Here is an 18,558-nt window from a genome sequence, read left to right as displayed (position 1 = left end):
CCATTCACTAGAGATCAGCGGTGACATCACTGAGAATGCAGCCCATCCATCACTAGAGATCAGCAGTGACATCACTGAGAATGCAGCCGATCCATCACTAGAGATCAGCGGTGATATCACTGAGAATGCCGCCTATCCATTCACTAGAGATCAGCGGTGACATCACTGAGAATGCCGCCTATCCATCAATAGAGATCAGCGGTGACATCACTGAGAATGCCGCCTATCCATCACTAGAGATCAGCGGTGACATCACTGAGAATGCAGCCTATCTATCACTAGAGATCAGCGGTGACATCACTGAGAATGCAGCCTATCCATTCGCTAGAGATCTTTTGCTCTGTGTCTAATTGGCCGGATTGATGGATGTGATCAAACGAGGGGATTTAGGTGGTTCCCGCCCAGAATTTAGCGCCGACCTCCCGATGACACTTATTTCAGTGCCGTTGATGTCGTCTCAGTCACTTATTAGCACATAAAGGATCCGCTCGCCATCGCGGCGCTGATATGAGAGGTCCCCGCTGAGGTGTGTAATGAATACCGCGCTATAAGCGGAGAGGAGGCGGCGTCATAAGAGGTCACATAGATCGCTGCAGCCGATAGCCAGGAGTAGCCTTTATTACGACATATATTTGTATCTCTGCATCTTCTAGCTGATGCGAAGGTCACTGCCCCCCCACCCTAAACTGAGGGTTTGTTCTAGTTGTGTCCAGTCCAGACAATGCTCTGTGAGCTAAGCTTATCATGCACTTCTCTCTGCTAGTTTGCTACAATGTATCAGTCTGGAGTGCGGAACATTGTCTAGAATACAGTTGTATCCACGTCTCAGCTGAGAACAGGAGGAGCTGTGCGCAGGATTCCTGCCTCTCGTTCACTGACAGCAAGTATACATTTTAAAAATGGTGAATAATTAATACATAAAATCTATTAGAGAGCTGTAGGACTTTTCTTACATATTGATGAAAGGGGTTGTCTGCGTTAAAAAAAAATGGTCAAAGACAGGAAAAGAGTTAAATTATAAAAGATGCGGTGCAGCCTCCGGGGCCGGCCTATTGAGTTCCTGACTACTCTTATCTATTTTGGGGACTTTCAGTACATGGAATCCATATTGTGAGCTCCTTGTGGTTGGATGGCCCTGGTTGCAGATAATTCCCCTTGCTCCCTCTGAAGCTTGATGAGGAATGACTTCATGAAATGGAATAGGTATGACCAGAGATGACGCCTTGATGTCTGAGAATTGTCTACCATGAACGACAATCTACAACTCATCGAAGTCAAGTTGTCGGGGGCGGATGCGGTGACTTAAGTGGGGGATAGGAAGTCTCCATATGTTCATCTCTATGGTGGAGAAATACTGGAAGCTGAGGAGCTCCTAACCCTCCTTCATTCATGTAACCCTCACCTTCCTCATTTCTTCTCACCATCTGCATTGACCTCCATACATTGATGGGTTGAGTTTCTGAATTCTCAAAACCCGACTTGGTGAGATGACAAGATGAGCGTTTCTTTATGGAGTCCTCTTAATGGCTTCATCTACATTCTGGTCTCCGCTTGTCTCAAATGCTCCTTGGTGGCATGTTATAAGGAAGCCATCCTGTTTCTTTGCGGTTCAGTCCCCGGGCTGATTTCTGGGATGACACAGATTTCCTCTGACTTCTCATTCAGCATTCTGGACCTGTTTCTGTATACAAGACACGGATCTCATCGGGGAACAAGGAACACGTAGGTCCAAAGGCAGATAAACAGAGCTGAGCGGCAGCAGAAGAACTGGAGAAGAGTGAAATAAACACATGAATTAATGATGAGACGAGTCACCGGCCGGGCACTGACAACAATTCCCATCATCTGTCCCATCCGTGAAGACTGACATTAATATCATGGGTTCCCTGCTTTTCCTAGGTTAGCTGTCATGTGGAGGTTGAGCTACATTCGGCGCCATCATCGCTCTCTTGGACTGTTATTTCATCGTGAGCTCTTGCTGCTCAGCGCAGTCAGGATGAGCCGGATGCATCGGGATTCTGTCAGCATCTGAATTTCATTTACACGTTGCCCGCAAACTGATGTTTTATTTCGCTCCTAATTGACGATATTTAAGCCGTGTGTATTCAGCGCGTCTGTGTCCCCATAATGCGGTAACCCAGCGTGGGCGTCTGTACTAGAACACCGCAGACTCACAATCCGAAGGTGGAAAGACCTGAAAAACGAGGCCAATAGAGTTTCTCCCACCACGTCTCACAGGGGTCTCGGAAGCTGAGCTATGACGCGCTGTTTGCTTTGTTCTCACTATGTACTGGTCCCTGGGCTGCCTCTAGCATGGAGGGGACGAGGTGGTCACCCAGGAGTTTTCTTTACTTGAAGGACAACAACAAAATAGCATCTCTGCACAAATTTCTGTCTCGAGGGGATGGAATAAGGAACTTCCTGACAGAATTTTCTTGATGATCTGGGGTTCTGTGTGAGATTAGATTGCGATTCCTTGGGATTAGAGAAGATGTGATAAGATGATGTCCTGGGAGAAATGGATCAGGCATGTTGAGTTTCAATACCCAATCCTTCACCCAGAGGAGCCAGAGGAGGAAAGAGGGACCGGAGGGTGGCTGAAGGAGGAGAAAGAGAAGTCTGGAGGGTGTCAGAGGGACTCAGGATGGGAGAGAGCTAGCCTGGAGGAGGAGAAAGAGAGGAGTCCGGAGGGTGTCAGAGGGACTCAGGATGGGAGAGAGCTAGCCTGGAGGAGGAGGCGAAAGAGAGGAGTCTGGAGGGTGTCAGAGGGACTCAGGATGGGAGAGAGCTAGCCTGGAGGAGGAGGCGAAAGAGAGGAGTCTGGAGGGTGTCAGAGGGACTCAGGATGGGGGAGAGCTAGCCTGGAGGAGGAGGAGAAAGAGAGGAGTCTGGAGGGTGTCAGAGGGACTCAGGATGGGGGAGAGCTAGCCTGGAGGAGGAGAAGAAAGAGAGGAGTCTGGAGGGTGTCAGAGGGACTCAGGATGGGGGAGAGCTAGCCTGGAGGAGGAGGAGAAAGAGAGGAGTCTGGAGGGTGTCAGAGGGACTCAGGATCGGGGAGAGCTAGCCTGGAGGAGGATAGAGAGAGGAGTCTGGAGGGTGTCAGAGGGACAGGATGGGGGAGAGCTAGCCTGGAGGAGGAGAAAGAGAGGAGGGTGTCAGAGGGACTCAGGATCGGGGAGAGCTAGCCTGGAGGAGGATAGAGAGAGGAGTCTAGAGGGTGTCAGAGGGACAGGATGGGGGAGAGCTAGCCTGGAGGAGGATAGAGAGAGGAGTCTGGAGGGTGTCAGAGGGACAGGATGGGGGAGAGCTAGCCTGGAGGAGGAGAAAGAGAGGAGTCTGGAGGGTGTCAGAGGGACTCAGGATGGGAGAGAGCTACCCTGGAGGAGGATAGAGAGAGGAGTCCGGAGGGTGTCAGATGGACTCAGGATCGGGGAGAGCTAGCCTGGAGGAGGAGAAAGAGAGGAGTCCGAAGGGTGTCAGAGGGACTCAGGATCGGGGACAGCTAGCCTGGAGGAGGAGGAGAAAGAGAGGAGTCTGGAGGGTGTCAGAGGGACTCAGGATGGGGGAGAGCTGGCCTGGAGGAGAAAGAGAGGAGTCTGTAGGGGGCAGACTGAAGGAGGGGATAGAGTGCTCTGGAGGGAGGCAGAGGAACTCCGGATGGGGGAGAGCTAGCCTGGAGGAGGAGAAAGAGAGGAGTCCAGAGGGTGTCAGAGAGACTCAGGAGGGGGGAGAGCTAGCCTGGAGGAGGAGGAGAAAGAGAGAGGAGTCTGGAGGGGGGAAGTCTGAAGGAAGGCGGAGAGCTAGCCTGGAGAAGGAGAAAGAGAGGAGTCTGGAGGGTGTCAGAGGGACTCAGGATGGGGGAGAGCTAGCCTGGAGGAGGAGAAAGAGAAGTCTGTAGGGGGGCAGGCTGAAGGAGGGGATAGAGTGCTCTGGGGGAGGCAGAGGGGTTTGTTAGGGGACAGAGGAGCCTGGAGAGGGCCAGAGAGGTTTGGAAGGGGAGATTGGGGCCTGGAGAGGGGGGAGCATAGCCTAGAGGGGGACAGATGAGTCTACAGGGGTTTGTACAGCGCTGTGGAATATGTGGTTGCAGTATCCATCGCGGTAGATACAAATATTCTAGATATAAGATAATGGATGGAATGTAGAGAAGATATAAATATCCTCTGTAACTGTCTCCTGAGCCATGTGCTTCTAATCAGCCGACCGCTTCATGAGGTTCTGCACGGAGCGGCCCAGCATTGTGGCGCGGTTCACACGGTAGCTTGTTAGGGCCTGGACCTCATGATCTCCATGGCTATGGTCTCTTTTGATGCGAAGCGTTGTATTTTCTTGGAAAAACATAATTAGATTAGTTTTGGGGTCAGTAGGCTCTTGACTCCTCACAGCAGCATCTCAAGCGCTTCCTCTCCAGACGTCTCATCCCGTTAATGAGTCTGCTTTGAATACTGATGCCTCGATTTGCCAGGTAGCTGCAACTTTCAAGACGTGGAGCTATTAATTACAGACTACTGGAACTGCTGCCTCCTACCTCAGGGGGACAAGGGACTCTCCCAGGAGTCCCCAGGGTCCTTCATGTTCTCCATAGTTCATGAAGCTAAAAAACTTTAGAAGTTTTCTTTGCCTAATTTTAAAGAGAGGGTCTGGCAACACACGTCGCTGGTTATCGTACACGGGTCAGTCTCTGTGCAGAAGTTATCGCCTGCGCCGAGCAGCAGATCTCTTGCTTGTTTCTCACTAATTCTGTTGGAGGCATCTGCTGCGCCTTACACCTGAAGCTGGTTCTGCCATCAACTTGCTTAGTCTGGTGTTAGCTGGGTTCGATTAGTATGTCTTTAAATCCCTTTAGTTTCTGTGCCTCTTTGAGGGGTATAGTGGATACTCTGTGCAGTCGTCTCGAATCCTCGTCCATTGGCTTTGTTTGAGTGCATCTATTGCAGATGTGTTTGCTATGGGTGGAGCGTTCTCATTGGGGTTTGTCAGTTCAGGGTCTGCTCTCGTAGATCCACCTAATTAAACAAAGTCCTTCCTGGCTGCAGTCCACAGCATCTGGAGGCACAAAGCCCTGTGCACACAGATGTTTTCCACCTCCCCTTTGTATGCGGCTGCCATAGGAATACATTGCACCTCCATGAGTAACCAGATCTACATGGAGGATTGCTCTGTCATATAATTACAAGTCGTAGGTTACATTGGATGTTTGTGTGGAGGTGTCAGGAGGCATTGCTACCAGGGGAGGAGATGTCGTGCATACAGGACAGATCCTGGACCTATATGTGGAGCTTACCTTGAAGTAATGGCCATTTCTACAAGAACTCTTGGCCAGGAATTTCCCGGGGAAAAATAAAAACATTTTGACCATTGCCACCAAGAGTTTTCATTTTTAGGCTGTCCGTACACATTCTATGTATGTTGAGTTCACCCACCAACCATCTGGTGTGTATGGGGGCCTCATAAAATCTGCCATTGGGGGAGCATGTTGGATTATAATATACCTGATCCTAAGTGGCTGCCAGGAGGGACTGGAGGGGACCAAGGAGCAGCAGCTTTCTCCCCTCTCCATTTACAGCATATGCATGCTCAGCTGAGCATGCATGTGTATGGGAGCATCGGGAGAGATGGCTGTTGGCCGATCATGATCTCCTTTGTGTGACTGATTTAAGGACTCCACCAAAACACAGCGAGAACCAGTGGAAATTTGAAGAAGCAGTGAATCTTCCCAGGAATGGCCAAGATTACCTCAAGGTCCCAGAGACATCTCCTCGAGTGGCTGAAAATCCAACTGAATCAAAGCCAGCGGTTACAGGAACATAAAAAGCGCTCTGATGCACCGTAACGAACCTTGCACCTATGTGAGCTGGATGTCATCAAGACCAGATCGAATGTAAGCAAAAAAGAAAGATTCCATTTGTTTACAGCAAGCAGAGATCTTGAACATGGTGAGAAACTGAAACGCGGTCTATTATAAAGTTGTAGCTTCTGCGGCTCCTGTGGGGTCCATGCAGGGGTAAGGGGGCAGCTCTGGAGGACCTGCCCGGGCCGCCCGCCTCTACAGGCACCACAGCCGCTTCCCTCTGACACTGTCGATGGCGCTTACTCGGGAAGATCTCTGTATATCTGATGGGCATAATAAATTTAGCTCCAGTCCCCAGGACGCCATCAGCGCATCTCGTAGGCGACAGGTGCACGCCGTCTTTCAAAGCAGCCAGAATGTTCTTATGTTTTACAAATGAGAAATAAAACTAGTATCAGCACCTCTGTCGTCGCCGGTCCCGGCTGTGCTTGATGGTGAGAGGAATAGCCTTGGAACGCGGGCGTATCGGTGCGGGGGCACGCCTGGCCTCCGGGCTATGTGGATTTACATTTATATTGCTCCTCAGACACAGGAGTGTGCGGTGTATCTCACAATCTCCCGCCACTTTCATCCGCGCCGCAGCCGCCGCACCACACTGTGCTTTGTTCTCGGCGTACGCTCGCAGACGACAGAACCTTCGCTGGAAGAGTCGTCCTCTGATTACTGACATGAGGCCCACGTACAAAGCCGGATAATAGAGGTGCAGAGTGCTGATCAGATCCCTCCAGGGATGTCACATGCCACGGAAACCAGTAGTCTAGACATGATCCCACAGCACCGTATATACTGGTTGTGCTGGGCTCCCAGTCCCCCTCACATGTAAGAAGCTGCAATAAATATCTGACTCTATATATACTCCATGGGAAAGCTGGGCCTCGGAAGATTTGGCTGCCATTGCATCTCACACTGATCTTTGTGAAATCATCAGTGATACGTCTCCTGCAACACTGTGTCCTCCATTCAGGGCCCCAGGGCCCCCACTGGCATCCTCCATTCAGGACCCCCACTGGCATCCTCCATTCAGGGCCCCCACTGTGTCCTCCATTAGGAGCCCCAGGGCCCCCACTGGCATCCTCCATTCAGGGCCCCCACTGGCATCCTCCATTCGGGGCACCTATTGTGTCCTCCATTCAGAGTCCAAGGGCCCCCACTAGCATCCTCCATTCAGGGCCCCCACTGGCATCCTCCATTCAGGGCCCCCATTGTGTCCTCCATTCATAGCCCCAGGGCCCCCACTGGCAACCAACATTCAGGGCCCCCACTGTGTCCTTCATTTAGAGCCCCAGGGCCCCCACTGGCATCCTCCATTCAGGAACCCCACTGGCATCCTCCATTCAGGGCCCTCATTGTGTCCTCCATTCAGAGACCAAGGGCCCCCACTGGAAACCTCCATTCAGTGCCCCAGGGCCTGCACTAGCATCCTCCATTCAGGGCCCCCACTGTGTCCTCCATTAGGAGCCCCAGGACCCCCACTGGCATCCTCCATTCAGGGCCCCCACTGGCATCCTCCATTCAGGGCCCTTATTGTGTCCTCCATTCAGAGTCCGAGGGCCCCCACTGGCATCCTCCATTTAGGGTCCCCATTGGCATCCTCCATTCAGGGCCCCTATTGTGTCCGCCATTCATAGCCCCAGGGCCCCCACTGGCAACCAACATTCAGGGCCCCCACTGTGTCCTTCATTCGGAGCCCCAGGGCCTCCGCTGGCATCCTCCATTCAGGGCCCCCATTGGCATCCTCCATTCAAGGCCCCCATTGTGTCCTCAATTCAGAGCCCCAGCGCCTTAACTGGCATCCTCCATTTAGGGCCCCCACTGTGTCCTCCATTCAGAGACCAAAGGCCCCCACTGGAAACCTCCATTCAGTGCCCCAGGGCCTGCACTGGCATTCTTCATTCAGCGCCCCCACTGTGTCCTCCATTCAGAGCCCCAGGGCCCCCACTGGCATCCTCCATTCAGGGCCCTCATTGGCATCCTCCATTCAGGACCCCCATTGTGTCCTCCATTCATAGCCCCAGGGCCCCCACTGGCAACCAACATTCAGGGCCCCCACTGTGTCCTTCATTCAGAGCCCCAGGGGCCCCCACTGGCATCCTCCATTCAGATCCCAAGGACCCCTACTGGCATTCTCCATTTATGGCCCCCACTGGCATCCTCCATTCAGAACCCCAGAGCCCCCCTGGCATCCAGCTTTCCCATTACCACTTTACTACTATATATGATACTTGGGGGCCCTGATGTCCCTAACAGACATCTGGGACCGGGGGCACTAGACCCGCCAACATCAGAAACTGAAGGCACTGGACCTGCCCACACCTGACACCGGGGGCACCAGACCTGCCCACGCCTGACACCGGGGGCACCAGACCTGCCCACGCCTGACACCGGGGGCACCAGACCTGCCCACGCCTGAGACCGGGGGCACCAGACCTGCCCACGCCTGAGACCGGGGGCACCAGACCTGCCCACGCCTGAGACCGGGGGCACCAGACCTGCCCACGCCTGAGACCGGGGGCACCAGACCTGCCCACGCCTGAGACCGGGGGCACCAGACCTGCCCACGCCTGAGACCGGGGGCACCAGACCTGCCCACGCCTGAGACCGGGGGCACCAGACCTGCCCACGCCTGAGACCGGGGGCACCAGACCTGCCCACGCCTGAGACCGGGGGCACCAGACCTGCCCACGCCTGAGACCGGGGGCACCAGACCTGCCCACGCCTGAGACCGGGGGCACCGAGAGAGTGGCCCTTTAAGATCCAGTGCCACAAGAACCCCCATAACTTTGGAATCCCCAATACTTGGTTCTCCTTGAAAAGGACTGGTCTCTAGATGTTGCACTATACAGGTCTCTGTGGGCTCCAGGTCCATGATAGCAGACCGTGGGTGTACAATCACCCTCATCATCCGCTGTTACGTTGTATCATATCCTTTCATTATTAAGTCGTTAATGTGACAATGTTTCTCTTCCAGATTCCCAGTCAGAGGATGACGCTTCCCCTATAAAACGGCCTCGACTACTAGACAGTGAGGAACGACCCGACAGCAACCGCCCCAAACAGAAGAGTCGACGCCGCTGCTTCCGCTGCCAAATAAAACTGGAGCTGGTACAACAGGAGTTGGGGTCTTGTCGCTGTGGTGAGTGGATCAAACAAGCCGAATGTCTCCCCCGCCCCCCCAGCGATGACTGGGACTGTGGGACAAGGCGCTTATTATAGCGCCGGCATTCATCAATGGCGGCTTCTCCTGTAGGTCGTGTATATCCTCGACCAGTGGCGGTGGGTCTCATCCCCATCAATCCCCATATGACAAGCATTTCAAAACAGCAGAAGCCATTTTAGGCGTTTCTTTCCAGTTGTAAACTTGCTTTGGCCAAAGGGTCTATGCCCCTCTGCTGCGCACCTTCCTTTTTCATCTGGTCACCTCCAGAGCAGTATTCAGAATTCTGCTGATTTCCTGTTCAGCAGTTACTGAGATACAGAGACTAAAAATCAGTCTGCAGGCTGGCAATTTCTGTTTTCTTTGAATCCCATCATCTGACGGAGCATGTGTAGCTCTTGTCTCTGAACTCCTGACCACATGAACTCTCGTTATAGCCCAGTTCATAATATACCGATAAGAATATGGCTTAAAGGGGTTGTCTGCTAGGATAGGTAATCAGTACGAGATCGGCGGGGGGGGGCGACTGACGGAACGCCCGCCGATCAACTGTTTGAAGAGAACGCAGCGCTTGTGCAAGCGCTGCCTTCTCTTCACAGTTTACCTGCTCGCCGTCACAACCGCAGCGATGTGATTACAGCCCCTCTGACCCCATTCAAGCTACAGAGCCGTCCTATTGAAGGTGAGAGGATCGGGCACCAGTATAAAAAAAGCGAACAAGCCCTTTAAGTGTTTATGAGGTCAGGAGATCAGAGATTAGAGCTACACATGAGCCGTCAGATGATGGGATTCAAAGGAAACAGAAACAGACTTATTTTGAACCCCTGTTCTCAGAAACGGCTGAGCATTTTTTGAACCCCTGTTCTCAGAAACGGCTAAACATTTTTAATAAAGACCAAGTGAAATTTGTATTTAATTTTTTAACCAAAAATGAGTAAAATGCAATCATAAAAAGTGCTGCCTTTAACTGTGGATCCAAATGGTTCTAGAATTTTTACTGCAGCGGTGACTACAATGTAGGACACCATTAACCCTGTGTGGTGCAGATAGTTACTTTGTGTGGATACAATGTAACCTGGGAATTAAGCGATGCGTTTTACAGCCCCTCCTCCCCCTCCCCAGCTGCTATCCCCCCAGCCTCGTTTTCCAGGTCACTATTATTGCTCTTCTGCTTAGAAATTACCATAAAACATTAATCAGAAGGATTGTCCCCAAAGCTAAAAATTCTTTTAATGAGATAATCAAATTTCCATCATTAATTTGCTAATATGCAGTGGCCCTGAGACGTCAAGGAGCCCCAGGAACCCCCAGCATCTCTCCGTCATTACCGGAATATACACCTGGGACATCGGGGCGGCTTCGGATCCGCGGTCACCATGACAACCATAGGGTCAGGGCATAAACTGCATCTGGTCTTGATGCACAGGAGTCGGGGTCAATTTAAGGAATTGTCCAGTTTTATGCAAAATCACTTTACAATGAGAGCACCTGTAGCTTTTCCTCACCTTTTTCCAGATCTCTGCTTGCTGTTTGTGAATAGGATAAGACTGACTCTGACCTTCTCCTGCTCACATAGCTGAGGGTTTGCTACAGTTGTATCCTGCCTAGCAGTCTTCTGTGATCAGAACAAGCCTGAACTTGCACTGATACATTGTAACCAGATCTCAAGACAGGAGAGAGACTTGTGCTGCTTCGACTGATACATTGTAACAAACCCTTAGCTGTATGAGCAGGACTGGGTCAGGATGGGCTTTATGATTGGACTAAAGAGCTTTTTGTTGCATTGCATGCCGGTTGGAGGTAGGGACTATGCATTGGGGCCCTGTGTGGTAGCCCAAAACAGGGCCCAAGGGGCCACAGAGGTGGGGCGGAGCGGCTCTGCCCCAATTACAGGTTATTACGCTCCGGCAGGAAATCGCTTCTCATAAATAATTCTTAAGAGGCTTTGCTTTATAAATTGAACGTGTTGCGAGTTTGGCTCGGCCCCTCGGAGCCGGGAGCTGCGACAACAGAAGATGTCACTTTCATTACTTTTTAATGAGGTGCCAATTAAAGCCAAAGAGAGCACTCAGGAGAGACGAGGCCACCAGCCCCCCAATCTTTACACCTCCCGTTTTTTGTGCTCTGTCGTCCATGAGCCCCGAGCCGCTATGTGGGGGGGGATTCATTAAATTACAATCTCATCTGCAGCGCACACAGACAAATTCCGCTCGGCTTTGATCTTCAAAAGAGCAATTTGTAGGATGAGTTGTGCGCGCCCGCACTTCGCGGACCGGGGCGGTGAGAGGAATAGCTAATTGTTTAGGATCCTTGGTTTGTGCTGGCGTGGTGTGCCGTTAACCCCATCCTTCACGTCTCCAATGATGTGCCCTGAAAATCCCAGTGCTGGGACCTGCCTCTAAGAATATGCCACGACTGGCCCTTTAAGAAATGATCACAGGGGTTTTATAAGATAAAGATCAGAAAGAGCGCCCCTCCTGTCTCTTGGCAGTGGCTGGTATTGCAGCTGATTCACCTGCATGGTCCTGAGCTGCAGTACTGCACTATGGACAAGAGGGGCGCTGTCTCTGGCAGTAAGCTGGTCACCAGTCCCCCCAGCAGTTGCTGGGAGCTGCTTTCCCCGGCCCTGTCTCGATGACAGTATTACTTTCCTTCTCGGCGAGCTGGAAGGTGACTTTAGACAGAGGAGCCGCCCACGAGCCGCGCACCGAAGACGTCCCGTAAATTGAAGCTGGAAGAGAAAATGAAACCAGCAGAGTTAAGAGGCGGTTTGTTTGTAAAATCAGCGCAGAACAGATCAGTGAGAGTCTGGGTAATATCTCTGCCGCCTGGCCGGACGTGACTGAACTGAGAACCGCTCCACCTGCACTGCTGCCACTGCCTGCGCGGACGCTATATACCGCACACAGCGGACGCTATATACCGCACACAGCGGACGCTATATACCGCACACAGCGGACGCTGTATACCGCACACAGCGGACGCTGTATACTGCACACAGCGGACGCTGTATACCGCACACAGCGGACGCTGTATACCGCACAGAGCGGACACTATATACTGCACACAGCGGACGCTATATACTGCACACAGCGGACGCTATATACAGCACACAGCGGACGCTGTATACCGCACACAGCGGACGCTGTATACCGCACAGAGCGGACACTATATACTGCACACAGCGGACGCTGTATACCGCACACAGCGGACGCTGTATACCGCACAGAGCGGACACTATATACTGCACACAGCGGACGCTATATACTGCACACAGCGGACGCTATATACAGCACACAGCGGACACTATATACTGCACACAGCGGACGCTATATACTGCACACAGCGGACACTATATACTGCACACAGCGGACACTATATACTGCACACAGCGGACGCTATATACTGCACACAGCGGACGCTATATACTGCACACAGCGGACCCTATATACTGCACACAGCGGACGCTATATACTGCACACAGCGGACACTATATACTGCACACAGCGGACACTATATACTGCACACAGCGGACGCTATATACTGCACACAGCGGACGCTATATACAGCACACAGCGGACGCTATATACCGCACACAGCGGACGCTATATACAGCACACAGCGGACGCTGTATACCGCACAGAGCGGACGCTGTATACCGCACAGAGCGGACGCTGTATACCGCACAGAGCGGACGCTGTATACCGCACAGAGCGGACGCTGTATACCGCACAGAGCGGACGCTGTATACCGCACAGAGCGGACGCTGTATACCGCACAGAGCGGACGCTGTATACCGCACAGAGCGGACGCTGTATACCGCACAGAGCGGACGCTGTATACCGCACCCAGCGGACGCTATATACCGCACCCAGCGGACGCTATATACCGCACCCAGCGGACGCTATATACCGCACCCAGCGGACGCTATATACCGCACCCAGCGGACGCTATATACCGCACCCAGCGGACGCTATATACCGCACCCAGCGGACGCTATATACCGCACCCAGCGGACGCTATATACCGCACCCAGCGGACGCTATATACCGCACCCAGCGGACGCTATATACCGCACCCAGCGGACCCTGTATACCGCACACAGCGGACGCTGTATACCGCACAGAGCGGACGCTGTATACCGCACAGAGCGGACGCTGTATACCGCACAGAGCGGACGCTGTATACCGCACAGAGCGGACGCTGTATACCGCACAGAGCGGACGCTGTATACCGCACAGAGCGGACGCTGTATACCGCACACAGCGGACGCTGTATACCGCACACAGCGGAAGCTATATACCGCACACACTATATACTGCACACAGCGGACGCTATATACCGCACACAGCGGACGCTATATACCGCACACAGCGGACGCTATATACCGCACACACTATATACTGCACACAGCGGACGCTATATACTGCACACACTATATACTGCACACACTATGTACAGCGGACATTATATACTGCACACACTATATACTGCACACTGCACACACTATATACTGCGGACTCAGGAGGGAGTCACAGGAGTGGACAGGACACTGTGGACACAAAGGGCTCAGGAGGAAGTCACAGGAGTGGACAGGATCCTGAGGATGCATAGGGCTCAGGAGGGAGTCACAGGAGTGGACAGGATCCCGAGGACGCATAGGGCTCAGGAGGGAGTCACAGGAGTGGACAGGACCCCGAGGACGCATAGGGCTCAGGAGGGAGTCACAGGAGTGGACAGGACACTGCGAACACTTAGGGCTCAGGAGGAAGTCACAGGAGTGGACAGGACCCCGAGGACGCATAGGGCTCAGGAGGGAGTCACAGGAGTGGACAGGATCCCGAGGACGCATAGGGCTCAGGAGGGAGTCACAGGAGTGGACAGGACCCCGAGGACGCATAGGGCTCAGGAGGGAGTCACAGGAGTGGACAGGACCCCGAGGACGCATAGGGCTCAGGAGGGAGTCACAGGAGTGGACAGGATCCTGAGGACGCATAGGGCTCAGGAGGGAGTCACAGGAGTGGACAGGATCCTGAGGACGCATAGGGCTCAGGAGGGAGTCACAGGAGTGGACAGGGCACTGCGAACACTTAGGGCTCAGGGGGGAGTCACAGGAGTGGACAGGATCCCGAGGACGCATAGGGCTCAGGAGGGAGTCACAGGAGTGGACAGGATCCCGAGGACGCATAGGGCTCAGGAGGGAGTCACAGGAGTGGACAGGATCCCGAGGACGCATAGGGCTCAGGAGGGAGTCACAGGAGTGGACAGGACCCCGAGGACGCATAGGGCTCAGGAGGGAGTCACAGGAGTGGACAGGACCCCGAGGACGCATAGGGCTCAGGAGGGAGTCACAGGAGTGGACAGGATCCCGAGGACGCATAGGGCTCAGGAGGGAGTCACAGGAGTGGACAGGGCACTGCGAACACTTAGGGCTCAGGGGGGAGTCACAGGAGTGGACAGGACCCTGAGGATGCATAGGGCTCAGGGGGGAGTCACAGGAGTGGACAGGACCCTGAGGATGCATAGGGCTCAGGAGGGAGTCACTGGAGTGGACAGGACACTGCGAACACTTAGGGCTCAGGAGGGAGTCACAGGAGTGGACAGGACCCTGAGGATGCATAGGGCTCAGGAGGGAGTCACAGGAGTGGACAGGACCCTGAGGACGCATAGGGCTCAGGAGGGAGTCACAGGAGTGGACAGGACCCTGAGGACGCATAGGGCTCAGGAGGGAGTCACAGGAGTGGACAGGACACTGCGAACACTTAGGGCTCAGGAGGGAGTCACAGGAGTGGACAGGACCCTGAGGATGCATAGGGCTCAGGAGGGAGTCACAGGAGTGGACAGGACCCTGAGGATGCATAGGGCTCAGGAGGGAGTCACAGGAGTGGACAGGACCCTGAGGATGCATAGGGCTCAGGAGGGAGTCACAGGAGTGGACAGGACCCTGAGGATGCATAGGGCTCAGGATTTTGTCGCATGCCCCGGGCCAGGTCACTGTATGCTCAGATATAGACCCTGTTCAGACCGGGCCATGTTGCTGCTCACATGTATGTGACAGAATCTTGGCGTGTTTATGTCACAGCAGTTCTTGTGTATGCAGAGCGCTATCCCCCAGCCGCTGTTAACATCCTGACATTTTGTGCGCGGGGACGGCGAGCGGGATAACGTATCCTGCATTTCATTACCAGGTGCAGAAACTCATTTTCATTCTTGCAGAAAAACAAGTCAGAAATTGGAAACCGGCGAAACCTTGTAAATCTGAGAAGCTGAGAAATCGTCTAATTTACCCAGAGCTGCAATCACTGGCGGCAGAGCGAGGAAACGGGGAAGGTGCAGTCAGATATTCTGCATACAAGGGCCCGGGCCCCTCCAAATATGACAGCACCGGTCCTGCAACACACAGCTATTACTGCTGACAACCTGCCTGTATATCATGTCTGAGAGGTTGTCACAGCCCCGCCCCCTGCTGATGACATCACTGATATAATGGCGGTGCATCAGAGGGCCCCTCCCTGGATATACTTCATCTGTGTCCTGGAAAGCTGGGTGATGAGCAGCATGGCCCCTGTCTCACGTATTCCTAGTTATGGGGATGGGGGTTGGAATAGCAGCCAGGTCTGCACCAGTGGTTTGTTTGATCCAGCCTAGAATGGCTGCTGGGAGTAGTAGTCTGTGGCAACAAAATTGTTTCGAACCAATGCAATTGATGGCATGTGGTCCAGTTTTTCGTTGATTCCTATGTATGTGGTGTCACACAGCCACGCCTCTCATAACTGGAATTACCCGATGCAGTTTTCACGCGTTTCAAGTCACTTTCTGAACCATCAGCCAGAACATGTCGTCAGCTGTCTTACTCCAATACCAGGAAATGAGGAGTGCTGCTACCTTTTCATGGGGTGGCTTGAAACGCATTATGCATTTGACGCGTTTTGAGTCAGCGGTCATACATCAGAAAATGCTATATGCTCTGCATTTCCTTTGGGGGGTATTCAGCTGACTAGAATTGCATGATGGAACTTTCACGCGTTTCAAACCATGAGTTCTCAAACACCTGCTTGAACAGTGAACTTGGTGTCAACTTGCATACTCCAGTAGTAAGAAATATTAAATGCTGCTGCATTTTACATGGGGCAGAGGAATTACATGATTTGAATTTTGTGATGCTACTTTCATGCGTTTCGAGTCAATATTTCTAAAACCCCTTCCTGAACTGGAACGTGGTGCCAGCTGTCATACTCCAATAGCATGAAATGATAAATGCTGCTACATTTCCATGGAGGAGATGCGGGTGACTTGAAATGCGTGATGAAACCTTAATGCGTTTCGAGTCACCGATTCCCAGACATCAGCCAGAATGGAGAGCATTGTGTCAGCTGTCATACTCTGGCGGAAGGAAATGTCTGCTACATTTGCCATGGGGCCAAGGGGGTTTGCATGACTTGAGTTGCATGATGAAATGCATTTCAAGTCGCTAATTCCAAAAAATGGAGAATGTTTTTATCAGCTGGTATACTCCAATAGAAGGAAATGGTATATGTCTGCATTTCCGGGTGCGGTGGGGATTCAGGTGACTACAATGGCATGATACAGCTTTCACGCGTTTCAAGTCACTAATTAATCTGCCTGAATGTCAGCTGTCATACTCCGAAAGCAGGAGCGGATGCTGCTACATTTCCACGAGGGGGTTATTTGCTTGACTGGAATTGCTTCATGCAACTGTAATGCATTTCGAGTCACTGATTCCCAAATAGCATGAATTGAGAACGTAGCCTCCGCTCTCATACTACAATAAAAGGACATTACTGCTACATTTTCCACAGGAGGGACTTGCACGGCTTGAATCGCATGATGCAACTTTAACGCGTTTTGAGTCACTGATTCCCAAACTTCAGCCAGAATGGAGAGTATTGTCAGCTATCATACTGTGGTGGAAGTAAATGTCTGCTACATTTTCCATGGGGGAAGAAGGACTTGAAAGACTTTAATTGCATGATGCAACGCGTTTCGTATCACTAATTCCCAAATATCTGCCTGAATGGAGAACATAGGCTCAGCTGCCATTTTCCAATAGAAGGACATGTTTGCGGCTGCATCTTTGAAGTTTGTGGGGGTGCAGGTTGCTTTAACGTGAATCCTGCGATTCCTGTAGTCGCTCTACTTCCCAGTTGCATAATTTGAACTATAGGATGGTGTTCACACATTTTGAATCGTGCTATTTTTGCATTGCGACAGACATGTACTCTGCTGTACAACCCTCCTGCATTGTACAGCTGCGCAGAGCGTTTCACAGAGAGCGTCGTTCGGAGGCGCCGAGGGATTTCCTGGCGCGTTCTGGACGATCAGTATATAACAATTTGTCATATAACGCTACAAGATTATGAAGAGGTTGATGAGCGTCCACCTGTGTGTTATATCGTCCTACCAGCCGCATATATCACCCGTCGGTTCACACACCCCTCCGCGCTCTTATCTGGCAGCCGCTCGGCCGCGTATTTTTTATTTTTCTTGGCAGTCGAGTCTCATAAAAGTGAAATATGTAAATGCCGTTTTCTCTTTCTCCGCCAAGATTTTATTAACCGTTTCTTCATGCTATTGTATTTTTTATTTTATTTTTTTGGCTGTGAATGTGTGGGGGGGGGGAGGGAAATATTTCAAAAATTCTATATTGGGGGTCACAGATCTGTTTTGTATTTCCCCTTTCTTGCAGGTTACGTCTTCTGTATGTTACACCGTCTCCCAGAGCAGCACGATTGCACGTTCGACCACATGGGCCGCGGACGCGAAGAGGCCATCCTGAAAATGGTGAAGCTAGACCGCAAAGTGGGCAGGTCCTGCCAGCGTATCGGCGAGGGCTGCTCCTGAGTGCCACCAACCTCCTACAACCAAATGCTGTTTCTATTAGTTCACTAATGTTAGCCTTATTTAGGACAATGTCAAGCAGGCTCTCACTACTGAGCAAGTCACAGACTACAGCCAATCAGGTTCCTTCTGTTTTTTCGTTTTTCCGAGAACCGCGCAGGTACTTCACCTAGACGACGTTGGCAGTCGCCGGGCGGTGGCTGTCGTCCATGATGAAAGCTCCAGGAACTTATTTAATCTATAATTGTGTTCATTTATTTTTATTTTTTTTCAGTTTCACTGATTTAAGTAATAATAATAATAATTGTTTTGGTCTTTCTCTTCCAACCCCGTTCCCCGGTCGGACCATCTCACCATCGTCTCACTCATTGTTTTGATGTTAGCCCATAATAAGCACCGATTATCAATAAAAAGTTGGGTTCGTCCAAAGTCACTCGACCTCGCTAGTGAAGGTCCCAGTGGTCACTCTTGTCCTGTGTCTGAGTGTTATATTAAAAGCATCAGGGATTTCACTGGGCCAGGGGGTCACCCCTTACCTCCCCCAGTCAGGTTTGTTACTCATCGACCATGATATACGGCCAAGACGGTCAACAGTTGTCATCATCTCAATGCACTTTTCATTCGAGAAATCAATCCGGGGGGTCACCGATTATACCTCACCCAATATTAGCAGGATGACTTAGATTTACCTGAT

General features: G+C 52.0%; 1 protein-coding gene across 1 annotated transcript in view; it reads left to right on the top strand.

Moving 5' to 3' along the window:
* Positions 1-18,334, top strand: part of ZFAND3 (zinc finger AN1-type containing 3) — a 119,764-nt gene extending 101,430 nt beyond the window's left edge. The window contains exons 5-6 of the mRNA XM_044292211.1: positions 8,820-8,984; positions 17,713-18,334. Of these exons, the coding sequence (XP_044148146.1) occupies positions 8,820-8,984; positions 17,713-17,867 (320 nt within the window). The 3' untranslated portion in view covers positions 17,868-18,334. The remainder of the gene's footprint in view (positions 1-8,819; positions 8,985-17,712) is intronic.
* The last annotated feature ends 224 nt before the right edge of the window (positions 18,335-18,558 follow it).

Source organism: Bufo gargarizans, chromosome 4 (assembly GCF_014858855.1).
Source record: "Bufo gargarizans isolate SCDJY-AF-19 chromosome 4, ASM1485885v1, whole genome shotgun sequence".
Lineage (NCBI taxonomy): Eukaryota > Metazoa > Chordata > Amphibia > Anura > Bufonidae > Bufo > Bufo gargarizans.
The sequence above is the reverse complement of the archived record's forward strand: the minus strand, read 5'-3'. Positions and strand labels throughout refer to the sequence as shown.